This window comes from Pleurodeles waltl, chromosome 7 (genome assembly GCF_031143425.1).
Source record: "Pleurodeles waltl isolate 20211129_DDA chromosome 7, aPleWal1.hap1.20221129, whole genome shotgun sequence".
NCBI lineage: Eukaryota > Metazoa > Chordata > Amphibia > Caudata > Salamandridae > Pleurodeles > Pleurodeles waltl.
Genome location: NC_090446.1, coordinates 10,223,670 through 10,238,011, shown reverse-complemented (window position 1 = coordinate 10,238,011; position 14,342 = coordinate 10,223,670). Strand labels below are relative to the sequence as shown.

The 14,342-nt window shown below is 47.7% G+C and overlaps 1 protein-coding gene across 2 annotated transcripts in view; it reads right to left on the bottom strand.

Moving 5' to 3' along the window:
- The window catches only part of LOC138303543 (zinc finger protein 850-like), a 223,951-nt gene that overhangs the window by 68,671 nt on the left and 140,938 nt on the right, over positions 1-14,342 (bottom strand). For both annotated transcript variants that reach the window (XM_069242774.1, XM_069242775.1), the window contains exons 7-8: positions 10,160-10,255; positions 6,268-6,384 (exon numbers count right to left, since the gene is read on the bottom strand). In XM_069242774.1, the coding sequence (XP_069098875.1) occupies positions 6,268-6,384; positions 10,160-10,255 (213 nt within the window). The remainder of the gene's footprint in view (positions 1-6,267; positions 6,385-10,159; positions 10,256-14,342) is intronic.

Sequence of the window (14,342 nt, the reverse complement as noted above, 5' to 3'; positions counted from 1 at the left end):
CTCCAATAAATGGGGGATGTTACTGGGGGAATAGAATAAAAAGGGACTAAGATAAAGTGGGGGGAAGCATTATGTGAAGAAAGGAAAGTCTTGGTATAGCAAACATTCACAAAATTCCAACAACTATAAGAACGTTCCTCACAGAGTCCATGTCACCCTTAGTAGTGACAAGTGAGGAATCTCAGGAAGCATGAGGAAAACAGCTGGACAGATCCAGATGGCCATCTTTTGTAACTTTATCCTTCTGATGGACACTTCTAACTGGAGAGTCCTCAACCTCCAGGGGCCACATTGGATCCAGAAACTCTTTTCAGAGCTGCTCCCACACACTGATTGGTGGTTCCACTGGACTCCACAGCTGTGTTGTCTCACGCCCCGAAGTGAGACGTGGAACTACATTTAGGTGACCTCCAAAACAGGTTTCTCAACACAACAGTGTGCTAAGGATTATATATCTCCCACCCTACTAGAAGACCAGAGGTCTCAAGCTGTGCAGCATCTGCAGAAAGTAAATGTTGGTTAATTGCCTGCACAACATTTGGCTTTGGGGTCTTCGTTCCGGCAGGACTCTGAGCCATTCAACAAGTTCTCCCTGATGGTTCCAGGGGCCATCAGATAAGAGGGACCTGGAAGGGGTGTGACCCGATGGCGATGGCAGCAGCTTCAGGAGGTCCCAGACTGATGGTCCCAATACCTTAACAAACTGGGATGCATCTGGCTCCAGAGCCCATACCGGGTGGTGCAGACCCCAATGGAGAGGCGAGCAGCACATTTCTGAGCCAGGAGGGGGGAGATGAGAAGATCCGGACAGCTGTGAAACATCAAGCGCAACAGCAATCGGAGCGGCACAAGATGGTGGCTGAAGGCATCACAGTGGCAACTGGGGGCCTCAGAGAAAACAGAGCGGCTCATGAGCGTCTGGTGATCCCTCTGAGGACCAGCTGGGGCAGACGGCTGAAGGACTCAACTGGTTGACGAGAGGCCCGGGGGGTGGGGGACAAGGAAACCATAAGAAGTGCCCCCTCCCCCTGCCGAGGAAGAACACAGAATGAGAAGTGACTGCAGGAAGTAGGCCCCCTCCGATTGCCCTCCACCTTCTTCTTCCTCCTGGGGCGCAGACTGAAATGGAGGACTGAGTGCTGAGAAATGAACTAGGCAGAAAAGGAGTGAGGGCAGCATTGGAAACACCTTCCCCCTTGTTGTGTGCAGGATTGCTAAGCACTACTGACAGTGAAATTGTGAAACCTCCCCAACCCCACCCCCCATCTTTCTCTTCCTTCTCTGGGCGTGCTGCTCAATGAGGTCCCAGTACTCACTGTGGCGAGTTGGGATGGGGGGACATGGGCAGGCAGTGGAGCGGGGATGATGTTAAGAGGCATAGGAGTGGCAGCCATTTTTTTTTAGTGCTGACTGCTGGTACTACATCCACCCAATGTTGGCTATTGCCGATTGACAATCACCCACAACCTGGACCTAGCGGTGTTCGAAGAGAGTGGCGCCCCACGGATCCTGGGAGAAGGAGAAGGACACGTCCACTCAGTGGAAGACTGCTGTAGGGCGAGGGATCACAAAATGCAAAAAGGACAACAGTCGAAGCAGTGGTACATGAGTGACACAGGAACTACATTCCTGCTGGCGATGAGTGGTGCCCGTGCAGAAGATTCTGAATCGGACAGTCTCCAGTGGGTTGAACACATTTAGCACAATACTCCCTCATGTCACCCCTGGAACTGCGGATGACATTATATAGCAGCCTGGCAAAGCGCTTGCTGCGGGCTAACACCAGCTGAAGGATATGGCAGGACACTGTTTGTCCTTCCCAGGAGATGGAAGGTCTATGAGGAACATTTTCTACGCATGCACGAAATTGTCTATTATACGCTCCTGACTGGGGCTCTGGATAAACAGCTCGAGCTGGAGTTTCTGACTTGCTGTCCCCCATGTATATTTTGTGGGAAAATCCACATTGTTTGGTTGAGTTTGAACCGGTTTGGACAGGGGGCTTTCCTCGAGTTGTCCTGGGGAGGGAATGTTTGTTGAAGTGTTGGGAGTTTGGTTGCTTGGGGTTGCAACAATTGCATCGATATCTAACACAAACTGACACAATTGGGAGAACCAGGGGCATGCAGGCTGGGCCCGGGGATAGAACATCAGTACATCCAGATTGATAGCTAGCATGGATAAATTGATGTCCTGTAACATTAGAGGAATGCATACCATCTGCAAGAAGTATAAAATGTTCTCATATTTAAATAGACAGGGCATCATATAGCACTACTATAGCAGACCCATCTGACATCCCGGGAAGGGGCAGCGCTGCAGCGGAGATGGCGAGGCCAGGCATATTATACCAGTTACTCTGCCTTTGCAAGGGGGTCCTCATCTGGGTGAGAGCGGAGGTTCCCTTCCAATTTACAACACATGAGCAGACCCTGAGGGGAGATATATAGCAGTGAGCGGAGGCTTGGGGACAGAGACCTCATGATAGTTAACATTTATGCTCCAAATGTGGATCAGGGCTCATACAAAAGGAACCTGTCAGGGCATCTGATGCATTACTTGACATGAACTATAGTGCCTGGGGGTGACTTCAAAGGTGTGGTGGATGAAGGGATGGACAGATGACACCCCTGCTGCAAGGGGGTTGGCACGGACATTCTCAGGTTGGCAGCTGGAGTGGGGCTTGGTGGACTGGTGGCAAATGACACATCCCTATTTCAGAGATTATTCCTACTTTTCCAGCTTCCTGCAATTTACACGTGCAGCTTGATACATTTCTGTGCTACCCCGATGTGCACGGTACGGTGGTGAACGCAGAATACTTGGCCCATGCGGTTTCTGACCATAATCTGATTCTTCTGAGCTGCGGTTGGCACTGTTCTAGGACTAGGGTACCCACCTGGAGGCTAAAACCTGAAATGCTGGACAATCAAGCAGTCAGGGAGGAATTAAGGCAGGGTTTCGAAGATTACTTCAAGGTCAACGGAGAGACAGCCTCGAACGCGCAGGCGGAGTTCGAAGCATTTAAGGTCACGCTAAAGAGTCAATGTCTAGAAATGGGAATGGGACTAAGGAGGACCTGTGGGAAGGAGGTACAGAATGCTGAGGAGGAACTGTGCTAGACTGAGCTACAGAGATCGGAAAACCCTAAAAGGCAGCAGCCCCTGCTAGATAAGAAAAAGGAAGTCATGTCTAGAGTGGAGAGGCTCCGGTGCTTTGACTATAGGGGGTATATGGCATGTAGGCATGCAGAGAGGGACAAGGCAGGCACTTTGCTGGCCTGACTGACTAACCCCACAAAGAGAGGGACTCCAATCTTGGAACTGGAAACGGATGAGGGGGGCTGAGAACTTAGACAAGAGGAGATTAATGACTGCTTCCTCCAGTACTATACGCAGCTATACCAGAGCGTGAGCACCTGGGAGGTGGAAGCAGGGAGGGCGTACCTAGATTAATTAGAGCTACTGCATCTTACTCATGAGGAGGCTGAGGCCCTGAGGGAGGTCATCACCCAGCAAGAGATTAGAGCAGCAATAAAGGGCATGGACGTGGGAAAACCCCAGGGGCAGATGGGTTTCCGGCTGAATGGTACATGACTTATGCAGACCAGTTGGCACCCAAACTTAAGAAACTGTACAATGAAGCCCCAACAATAGGCCGCTTGCCTGATACTACTCGGGAAGCATCGATAGTGCTGTTACTGAAACCCGGTAACCCCCCCCTGGGATTAGAGAGCCTACCACCCCCTTTCGCTGCTAAATGCTGATTATAAAATTCTCAGTAAAATATTGGCCACGTGTCTTGTCACCCACATGCCACGGCTAGTGCACCCAGATCAGGATGGGTTTATCCCTTGGCGTAAAACATACCTCAACATTAGGTGCCTTCTCTGCATTCTAGAACAGGGGCCCCCTGAATACGGAAGGGCAGCGGTCATGGCTGGTGATTTAGAAAAGGTGTTTGATAGCTTAGAGTGGGAATATCTGTATGCAGTAATGTCACAAATGAGACTAGGCAGTGGCTTTGTGGCCTGGACTGAGCTGTTATATACGGTCCCAACGGAGCAGGTACGGACAAATAAGGTGATATTGCAACTGTACAGGGTAGAGCGGGTGGCACAACAGGGTCACCCGCTGTCACCTCTGCTCTTTTCTTTGGCTGTGAAGCTACTGGCGGACCAGGCTCAGCTGGGAACGCATTACAGAGGGCTGAAAGTGAAAGGGCACTGGGATAGAGTAGTAGAATATGCCAACGACATGCTGCTATTTCTACAAGATACTGTGGATGAGCTGACTGGGGCTAGGGCCAGGTCGGAAGATTCTGGGCAGCTATTAAGCCTTAAAGTGAATTGGCAGAAATCCTGGGTGTTCCCAATGACTGCAGAAGTAGCGCCGCTGGAAGGCCCTTTGCAATGGGCCTGAGGCGTATCTCTCACCTGGGTGTTAGGACATACCGCGACCACGTGGACCTACTAGACCAGAATGTGGGAAGTGCCCTGCGTGCCCTGAAATCTAGCATCGAATTTATTAAACCCTTTCACTGTCAGGCACAGGTAGAATAGCACTGTTGAAGATGATCACTCTGCCCCGAGCACTCCCCTTGTGGATACCCCAGGCGACATTTAGGGAGTTAGGCTCAATAATTATATCATTTATATGGGGCTCAGCCTGCAGACGGGTCGCACTCACCACACTACAGCGACCAGTGGTGGGGAGGGGCCTAGCAGCACCGAATTTTGAGAGGTGTTACTTGACAGCCCAGCTGGCACTGATAGTGCCAACCGACATGGTTTTCGTGGCCGTGAGATTGCAACGAAAACCATGTCGGTAGGCGGGGTCATGATCCCGAGGGTGGGATTGTGACGGCCGCTGGGCTGGAGACTGAAGTCTCCAGCCTGGTGGCTGTTACCGCCCTGGCGGACGGAGTGGTACATTGGCGGTTTGGCTCGAGCCAAACCGCCAATGTCATATTTTGAGAAAAGGTACCGCCAGCCTGTTGGCAGTACCTTTCTCCAAAATAACGCCATCTGCCAGGGTCATAATAAGGCCCATAATGTCCTTTCATATGCTACAATCAGTAAGGCAATATTTGGTTTTGTTAAGGTCTAGTCAACGACATGTGGGCCTTCCAGACAATATGGGGTCTCATCAGGATAAAACCCAATATAGGGTCACTTAACTGAAACTGCGGACCACCACCAAGTGTACACACCACAGTGACAAAAAATTTGAAATAACTTACAGGGGGGCCTTTCATGGCATCCCCTGGGGAAGGCCAACAAATTGGGGGCTGTGAGGGCAGCAAACCTAGTGGCCACAGCCCCAGAAGAGGCTCCCTCTGGCAAATCCCTCTGGCAAATCCCAAGGAATAAACAATCTAAACAACAAGGGGTATGGAATAAGGTGTTGAAAGCATGTGCCCCAATGAATAAAAAGAATGGAGGTATTGCACAATGGCGGTATCCTCTGGCGTGCAGCCTCAGATAATACTTGCTGGCTTTGCAAGCGGCATGAAGAACAGGTAGAGGAGGCATGTCAGCAATAATCAGGATGTCAGTCCTTCCCTGCCTGTAGAGATGGCATGTCAGTAGTAATGATGATGTCAGTCCTTCCCTGCCTGTAGAGGAGGCATGTCAGTAATATTCAGGATGTCAGCCCTTCCCTGCCTGTAGAGGAGGCATGTCAGTAATATTCAGGATGTCAGCCCTTCCATGCCTGTAGAGGAGGCATGTCAGTAGTAATGATGATGTCAGTCCTTCCCTGCCTGTAGAGGAGGCATGTCAGCAATAATCAGGATGTCAGTCCTTCCCTGCCTGTAGAGGAGGCATGTCAGTAGTAATCAGCATGTCAGCCCTTCCCAGCCTGAAGAACAGGGAGTGGAGGGATCAAGGTGTGTGTCCCCTGCTGCCAGGATTTCAATCTTGGTTAAAAGCCAATAATAATGATCTTGTTAAGGATCCGGCCATGCTTAGCTGGCACTAGTAGCCAGCAGGTTAGATGGTCACCCCTGATGCCAGGATACTCAGTAGTCCACAGGCTTCACTCCAGACTACTAGACTCAGGGGCGACTGCAAGAAGCGGGTTATCGCTTGTCACTAGCCACACATTGTGGCTAATGCAGGAGGGCGGGTGGTTTCAAATGTGGAAAACAGAAGGAAACAATGAATGGAGTTTGGAACCTGTCCATGTTTAGTGATTCAGAAATAGTACAAGAGAATATAAATTGGTTCCAATTAATTTTTAAATAAAGTATTAATCATTAACTCACCTATGGTGGAACATTTTGTGATTTCAATTTCATTTGAGCCACACTGGTCCCTGTAATAGGACATTTCCTCTTGCTTAATCGATAATAAAATGTCAGGACTGATGTCTGGGTAACACACTGTAATAAAAATATAAAATGCAATACATAAATCCTTAATTAATACCGGCTCGTAATATCAGGTCAGACGGCTGGCAGGTGCGTGGTGGGCACAATCCCAGGTCATTTGGTCCCAGGGTTGGTATACACTGGACTTCAATGATACATACAGATATCAATCATTCTCTGCATCTGGGGCACATGGCCCTCTATCACCTGACAAAGGACACACTCACTTCACAAGGGTCTCAAAGATGTGGACCTCATCCACTTGTGGCCACAGTTTAAGTTGGCAGGACTAGCTGATAAAGATGAACCCCAGTCACAGTCTGGAGTGTAGCCACAACCTATGATTTGTGAACCAGCCAGCAAATAGATTAAACAAACACAACCTCAGCTGTTATTTGGTGCAAGGATACCAGGGAACTGGGGGGGTGTAACGTCAAGTTACTGAAGGCATTACAAGTTGCTGACACTGGAATGGGCTCGAACATGCAGATCTCAGTATACCGAATCCCCTTCTGCTCACCATTCAGGGCCCACTAACCGGCTCTTACCATCTGCTCTAAGAAGGCAGTAAACGGCATGGAAGGAGTGCTTTCGGTCAGGGGATGTGTGTCAGGGGTGACAGTGCAATGCCAGGGAAGTGTTATCTGGCTATTGTGGCAGGAGAGTGCTAGATGAATGCTGGGTTGTGTCTATGTCTGGAGTTTTCCACTGTGTGTGAATCTGCACCTGTAAATCTTCGTCCAATGTTCCCTGGCCCTAGAGTATTCGTAGAGTATTCAATCCACTCTGAATGCCAGGAACTCGTTTTCCGGAACTGTTAAAGTCCATTGTGGACGGGGGTTTAATGAGGCGGTGGTGGGGGTGGAACCTTTCCTATGAGTCTCATCTGGCTTTTTTAAACACGTTTCAGCCCTCTTCCTCTGATCCTCTTGCCTCCCTCTGGGCGGATTCCCTGTCTCTCCGTGAGAACAAGTTACTTACCTCTGGCAAAGCTCTTTCTGATAGAAACTCTATTCAGCTGCAGATTTCTCGCCTTGTAGATTCCTCGCCTTGAGACTATTCCCCAGGCATCAGACTGGATCTGGAAACTTTGCCATAGAAGCTGTGAGAGCAGGAAGGTGGCACTGAGCGGATCCACACTGACGTCATTCCACTCTAGAAGGGATGTTTGGGCCTATATAGGCACAACTTCTGCATGCTGACGTCAGTTGCATTCGAGACAGTCCGCGCCCCCAGATGTGGAGCACCAAAATCAAACTGACAGATCTGTGGGGAGATCCCTAATCCTGGGATCTTACAGCCATCTATATTTTTCTAAACGTTGGTGGTATTTGGTTGCATTGCATCTTAAGTACCTGCTGGTGTTGTGTTTGGAGTGAAGTGTGAATGGTGATGTGATTATTTTCACCTAGGGGAATTGATTGTTTTCTGGTTTGTGGAACCCTGCCCCATTAGTGTGGTGGGTCTATCTAATTTTTGTGACACAGATTCTGATCAAACCAGAAGCTCAAGTTGCGGACCTCAGTAACTGGAGTAAAAGGGGGCCAGGGGCAGTGGGCCCCACTTGTCAGACCATGTGGCCTGCTTTCCTACTACCAGAATCTCAGTATTTTTCAGCATTAATTTTAAGAAAACTGGTATTCATCCAATTTAAAACATAAAGTGGGGCATTGCTGGGACCTGTTGCATAAAACTGAATAAAATCTGGATAGCTTCTATTTTGATGTGGGCACAAAATTGGTAGTCTAATGAGAGAAATCCAGCTCTATCTTACCACTCTGGAGATACACTATGGCTTGGCATAAGACATTTGTACATGCCTAGTCCATCTCAGAAACAATAGCATCTATTCATCAGTTTGTGACCAAGGAGCTGATTAATCTATGAAATGCATATCTCATAGCATCTTTCATGTGCCTCATTATAATGCAGACAGAGCCAGGGATGATGATATGTCGGAACCCTGGATCCAATCACTCCTAAGGGTAACATAAAATGAAGTTTGGGATATTCTTAGGGGTTCCAGGTGAGGGGGACTGTGCTCCACGTCTATAAGGCCCATAGGCAATACCACAGGTCAATCAAACATTGACAAATTCTGCTTTTGCAGCCAGGACCTTCACAATTTGCACAAAAGTCTGAACTTAAACTATACCATAAGTATGTAAACAAGCGTTCTATCAACCGCTAACCTTGTGGTGCCATGAATTCCCATATTAAATTCTTCCTCTTATGGGATCACACTCCCCGCGCAGGATGCTTGCCTCCACCACCGTCTGCTTCACACAAATATTGCTACACGAATGACCCCCTACTTTTCCAACGTCTCTTTGTTGCATTTGTAACTGGTTCAAATTTAAAATGTAAAAATAGATTTTTAAAATTTACCTGGTGAGGTTTTAAATCTTACACTTAATCTGATATTTTTACCTAACCGTAACATCAATTTAACCATTGCTTTTTCAGTGAATTTCATGGGTTTTTTAATGCAACGACGATCCAAAATTACATCACTGATGACAGCGCTGTGCAAGGCGAGGGCCCGAGTTATAGTTACTTAAGGGCTTGAATTATAGTTACTTCAGTTTACTAAAACTGGTGAATTTCAGTGGTGTTTTTTAGTTTAAAACGTTATGTTGCAACGGACATTGTGTGTGTGTGTACACACACACACACACACACACATATATATATATACACACACACACACACACACACACACATATATATATATATACACACACACACACACACACACATATATATATATATATACACACACACACACACACACACACACATATATATATATATATACACACACACACACACACACACACATATATATATATATATACACACACACATATATGTAGTTTTAGCTAGTGTTACCTTTACATCTCAACATGGCGCTGAAAGCAATGGCAGACAGACAGGCCCACAGTGCCGGGAGCTCATAATAGGCCAGTGGTGCCGTCAGAAGGGCAGAGGAGACGGAGGAGGCTCTGCAGTAAGGGGTGCGTTTGTGGAGATATCCTTTGAAGGTCACTCAGCGATTCAGTGAAAAGTCACCATGCTTTCTCCTCTTTCTGTGTTTTTGTGCCTCAATGATTTCGAAGGAGAGGATGGCGACCTGGATCTTGGTCGTGACCAACATCAAGCACACCAGTTGTGATGGATGTGGGGCCACAAAAAGCTTGGCCTCAGATTCCTTCTAAGACATAGCTTGCATTGTCTTCACTCATGTCCTGGACCCAGACACCACAAACATATGTCATGAGGATCAGATATAAACATTTGTCAGTCACCACAAAGCTTAAAGCTTGATCGTTTAGGGAGAGACATACCCTGTACTGCACTTAATCTTTTTTAAAGGACTTCTGCGATGACGAACTCTGAGAGAAACAAGTGCAGGATACGGGTTTACGTCAAAAGGCACAGAACAAAGGAAACTGACGTTGGTGCTCCAGGGTGGAAGCTTCATGGCTCTAGGGATGCAATCATGCTGTCACTTCTGGCGCCAAGATGGAGACAGCGCCCCCTATCTTCACTACAGAGCTATGAAAAGTTCCAGATCAAGTCTGGGGTCTCTGGATATTCAACAGGTGAGACATCACAAGGTTGAAGCATTCATCAGACAGAGAGGGATTCATAAAGGACGACCCAAACAATCTCAAACGATTAAAGAACTATCCAAATGGGCAGCCTAGAAGAAGTCTTGTAGACCAAACCCAACTGTGTGTTTTGCTTGTCAGGCATGCAATAAACAATAGTAATGGTTACTCACTTGCATTTCCTTCCTTGGATACTGATACCTCATAGAAATGGGCATCTTCCTCTGGTTTAGGACTTTGTAAAAATACAGACGTGATAACCGGATCATCTGGTAAAAAGAGGAGATATAAATTACTGTCTATAATGTAATAAGCCTCTAACAAAATGAAATAAAAAGCACAATACTCAATGCAGATATGCATCCATTGTGTATGCCATGTTGTTTTGTAAGGTGCCCTTCTTATAAACAAAGCCATTTATTCATAACCAAGATAGAAGGGATTAAATTCATGCACTGAGACCTAATCATACTGAGTATGGCTTGTGAGTATTAGCAGGGCTCCTATCTGTTGACATGATTACATGCATTCTTTTATTAACCTGTGTTTTTGCGTGTCATGAACACTGTACTGCAGTACTATCATGGGATATACCCTTTGCATTGTAGTAACAAACAAGTTAATGTGTTCTGGGCCCCGTGTGTTATTGTGTGTATTAGTGAGACACATTTATTTTCATTGGTATGGCATAAACAGGTGTATATGCCTCACAGAACAAAGGCCCTCATTAGGAGGCTGTGGGTCATGAGACCGCCAGCCTCGCCATGGCAGTCTTACCACCACGGACCTGGCAGTAAAGACCCCCACATCAAGAGTTGTGAAGCTTGGCAGACGCCAAACCTTCACAACTCCGCCGGGCCTGCCGGTGCAGTCGCACCAAAGCGGCCGGCAGTGTGCACACACCCCCCTACACATCCACATGCATGAACACACACCCCCACCTGTCCACACAATTACAAACACCCCCACCGCTTCACGCACTTATGCATTCACATACACACCTCTCAGCATACACATATATCCACACAGACACCCCTACTCACTCGCAAACATGCAGACACACACCCACACTCACTCGCAAACATGCAGACACACACCCCACTTGCTTGCATACACACACATACACGCACACAAATATTCACATTCAATCGCCTACACACATGCATTCACCACCCCTCGGCATACACGCACTCACGCACCAACACACACAGACAACCCCCCCACCCCACACTTTCGGACGACCACTTACTTTCTCCGTAGAGGAGGCCATCCGGCAAGGGATGGGTCCTGTCGGTCTTGCACCACCACGCCAGCAAGACTCCGCCAAGCCGAATTACGCCTTGTAATACAGCGGGTGGAGTCTTGCTGCTGTGGCGGTGCTGGCAATGCAACTGCCTTTTCGGAGTCAGACTTCCGCCCATAAATGAGAGGAAGTCCTCCAATGACCCTAATATGACTAGCAACAGACCAGCCTGCAGCGGCTTTGGTGGTCTGACAAAAAAAACACCGAAGTCGTCATGAGGCCCAAAGTTACTGTGAATTCATCACACTGCACTGATTCCCCCATGTCTTCTAATTAAATAGTTTTCCTTCTAAATAATGGCCATGAAAAAAGAGCATTGCATAAACCATACATGCAGGCTTGGTGAGCACAATATTCTATTTATTATCATTATTTAAGAACACAAGGTGCTTACTGTCTCACTTGAGTCATGACTTATCTCCGCTCTTGACAACATAAGAAATAGGGTATTATACTCTACACCCATCTGCATTTACCTCACTTGAGGTGTTGGAAATAATGTGTCAAAGAGGACAGATGTTTCACAGATAAGAGTCACAGTGTTTATGTTAAGCTTTCAAGCTGCTTTGTTTGCTATTTTGTGGAAAACAACCACACCATTCACTGGGGAAGTTTCTAGGACGTAATAATCTGGAGACCCAGCAGCGAGGCCACTAAGGTCTCTAACAGAAGAAGATGAAGGGCTTCTTCTTCTTGGAGGACTAATGGATATGTGCCTGGACGATCTTTCGGAGCACCTGTCTGGAATGACGGTCATCCTTTCTCTTTTTCTTGGAAGGTTCCATTTGAGGAGGAGTAAGTCTTCTATCCTTATAACACCAACGAGGAGCAGAAGGTGCACAATGGGAGTGTTATCCCCTTCATGGGGTTGTGCTGGAGGTATTAATCTCTGGCTGAAATAGAGTAATTCTTTGCAGAAGAAGCAGGAAAAATGTCTTAAACACAAGGCTATATGTCTTGCCAAGGTAGGACCTTGAGGATGAGTTGCCAGCTTCTGACCTTCTCGCTGAAGGTTGAATTGGGACTTCTCAATGCCAACGAATTAACAGAAGGATCTCTGGTCGTGTTAGTGACACAAGACACAGGGACAGGCATCACCGAGGAGGAATAAGGAGACACTGATGGATAACCCCTTGAAAGCCTCGACAGGGAAGGAATGTCTTGGCATTGACCTTCTCAACGAAAACTGCCTCAATGTCTAGCAGGGGAGCTTGCGGCTTGAAGTCTGCCATGAAAGTCTTGAAATGGGCTGGTCACACCAAGGAGGGATTCTGAGAGGGCCGCTGCCACTCTGGGAGAGGTGATTTGCAAGGCAGATCGACCTATTTCTCTCTCCTCTGCCCTGATGCAAACTCCCTCCCAAGGAACCTGTAAGGATTCACCCTGCAGATCCTACACTTCACAATGGAATGAGAATCTGGGATGCAGACAACACAGACATCCTCTTCATCCTTCTAGGAACTTTTACCTCCATATAAAGGGCATCTATCAAATAGAGTTCTATGAAAAGGGGAAAAGGAGACACAGGGGAAGTATCGCAAAAAAGCTATTCCCAATAAGGAATCAGAGGTTTTCAATAAAAAAGTCTGACAAAAGGTAGTAGTGTTTGGGATACTTCTCTGGAGAGCCTGAAAACCCATCAAGCCTGAAAACAAAGGCAATAGTGCTTGGGATACTCCTCTGAGGAGCTTGAAAAGTAATCTGCCAAATCCCTGCACTGCATGACGAAATGGCACAGTAGCGTCTTGTAAGGAAATGCCTCCTTGGCATGGTTACCCCCTAACTTTTTGCCTTTGCTGATGCTACGTTATGATTTGAAAGTGTGCTGGGACCCTGTTAACCAGGCCCCAGCACCAGTGTTCTTTCCCTAAACTGTACCTTTGTCTCCACAACTGACACAACCCTGGCACCCAGGTAAGTCCCTTGTAACTGGTACCCCTGGTACCAAGGGCCCTGATGCCAGGGAAGGTCCCTAAGGGCTGCAGCATGTCTTATGCCACCCTGGGGACCCCTCACTCAGCACATGCACACTGCCTCACAGCTTGTGTGTGCTGGTGGGGAGAAAATGACTAAGTCGACATGGCACTCCCCTCAGAGTGCCATGCCAACCTCACACTGCCTGTGGCATAGGTAAGTCACCCCTCTAGCAGGCCTTACAGCCCTAAGGCAGGGTGCACTATTGTAGGAAAGTACCATCTTGCCTGCCAGGCAGGACCCCAGTGCTCATAATTATGTGCCCTGTATGTGTTCCCTGTGTGATGCCTAACTGTCTCACTGAGGCTCTGCTAACCAGAACCTCAGTGGTTATGCTCTCTCTGATTTCCAAATTTGTCACTAACAGGCTAGTGACCAATTTCACCAATTCACATTGGCATACTGGTACACCCATATAATTCCCTTGTAAATGGTACTGAGGTACCCAGGGTATTGGGGTTCCAGGAGATCCCTATGGGCTGCAGCGTTTCTTTTGCCACCCATAGGGAGCTCTGACAATTCTTACACAGGCCTGTCACTGCAGCCTGCGTGAAATAACGTCCATGTTATTTCACAGCTATTTACCACTGCACATAAGTAACTTATAAGTCACCTATATGTCTAACCTTCACCTGGTGAAGGTTGGGTGCAAAGTTACTTAGTGTGTGGGCACCCTGGCACTAGCCAAGGTGCCCCCAAATCGTTCAGGGCAAATTCCCCGGACTTTGTGAGTGCGGGGACACCATTAAACGCATGCACTATACATAGGTCACTACCTATGTATAGCGTCACAATGGTAACTCCGAACATGGCCATGTAACATGTCTAAGATCATGGAATTGTCCCCCCAATACCGTTATGGTATTGGGGGGACAATTCCATGATCCCCCGGGTCTCTAGCACAGAACCCGGGTACTGCCAAACTGCCTTTCCGGGGTCTCCACTGCAGCTGCTGCCAACCCCTCAGACAGGTTTCTGTCCTCCTGGGGTCCAGGCAGCCCTGGCCCAGGAAGGCAGAACAAAGGATTTCCTCTGAGAGAGGGTGTTACACCCTCTCCCTTTGGAAATAGGTGTGAAGG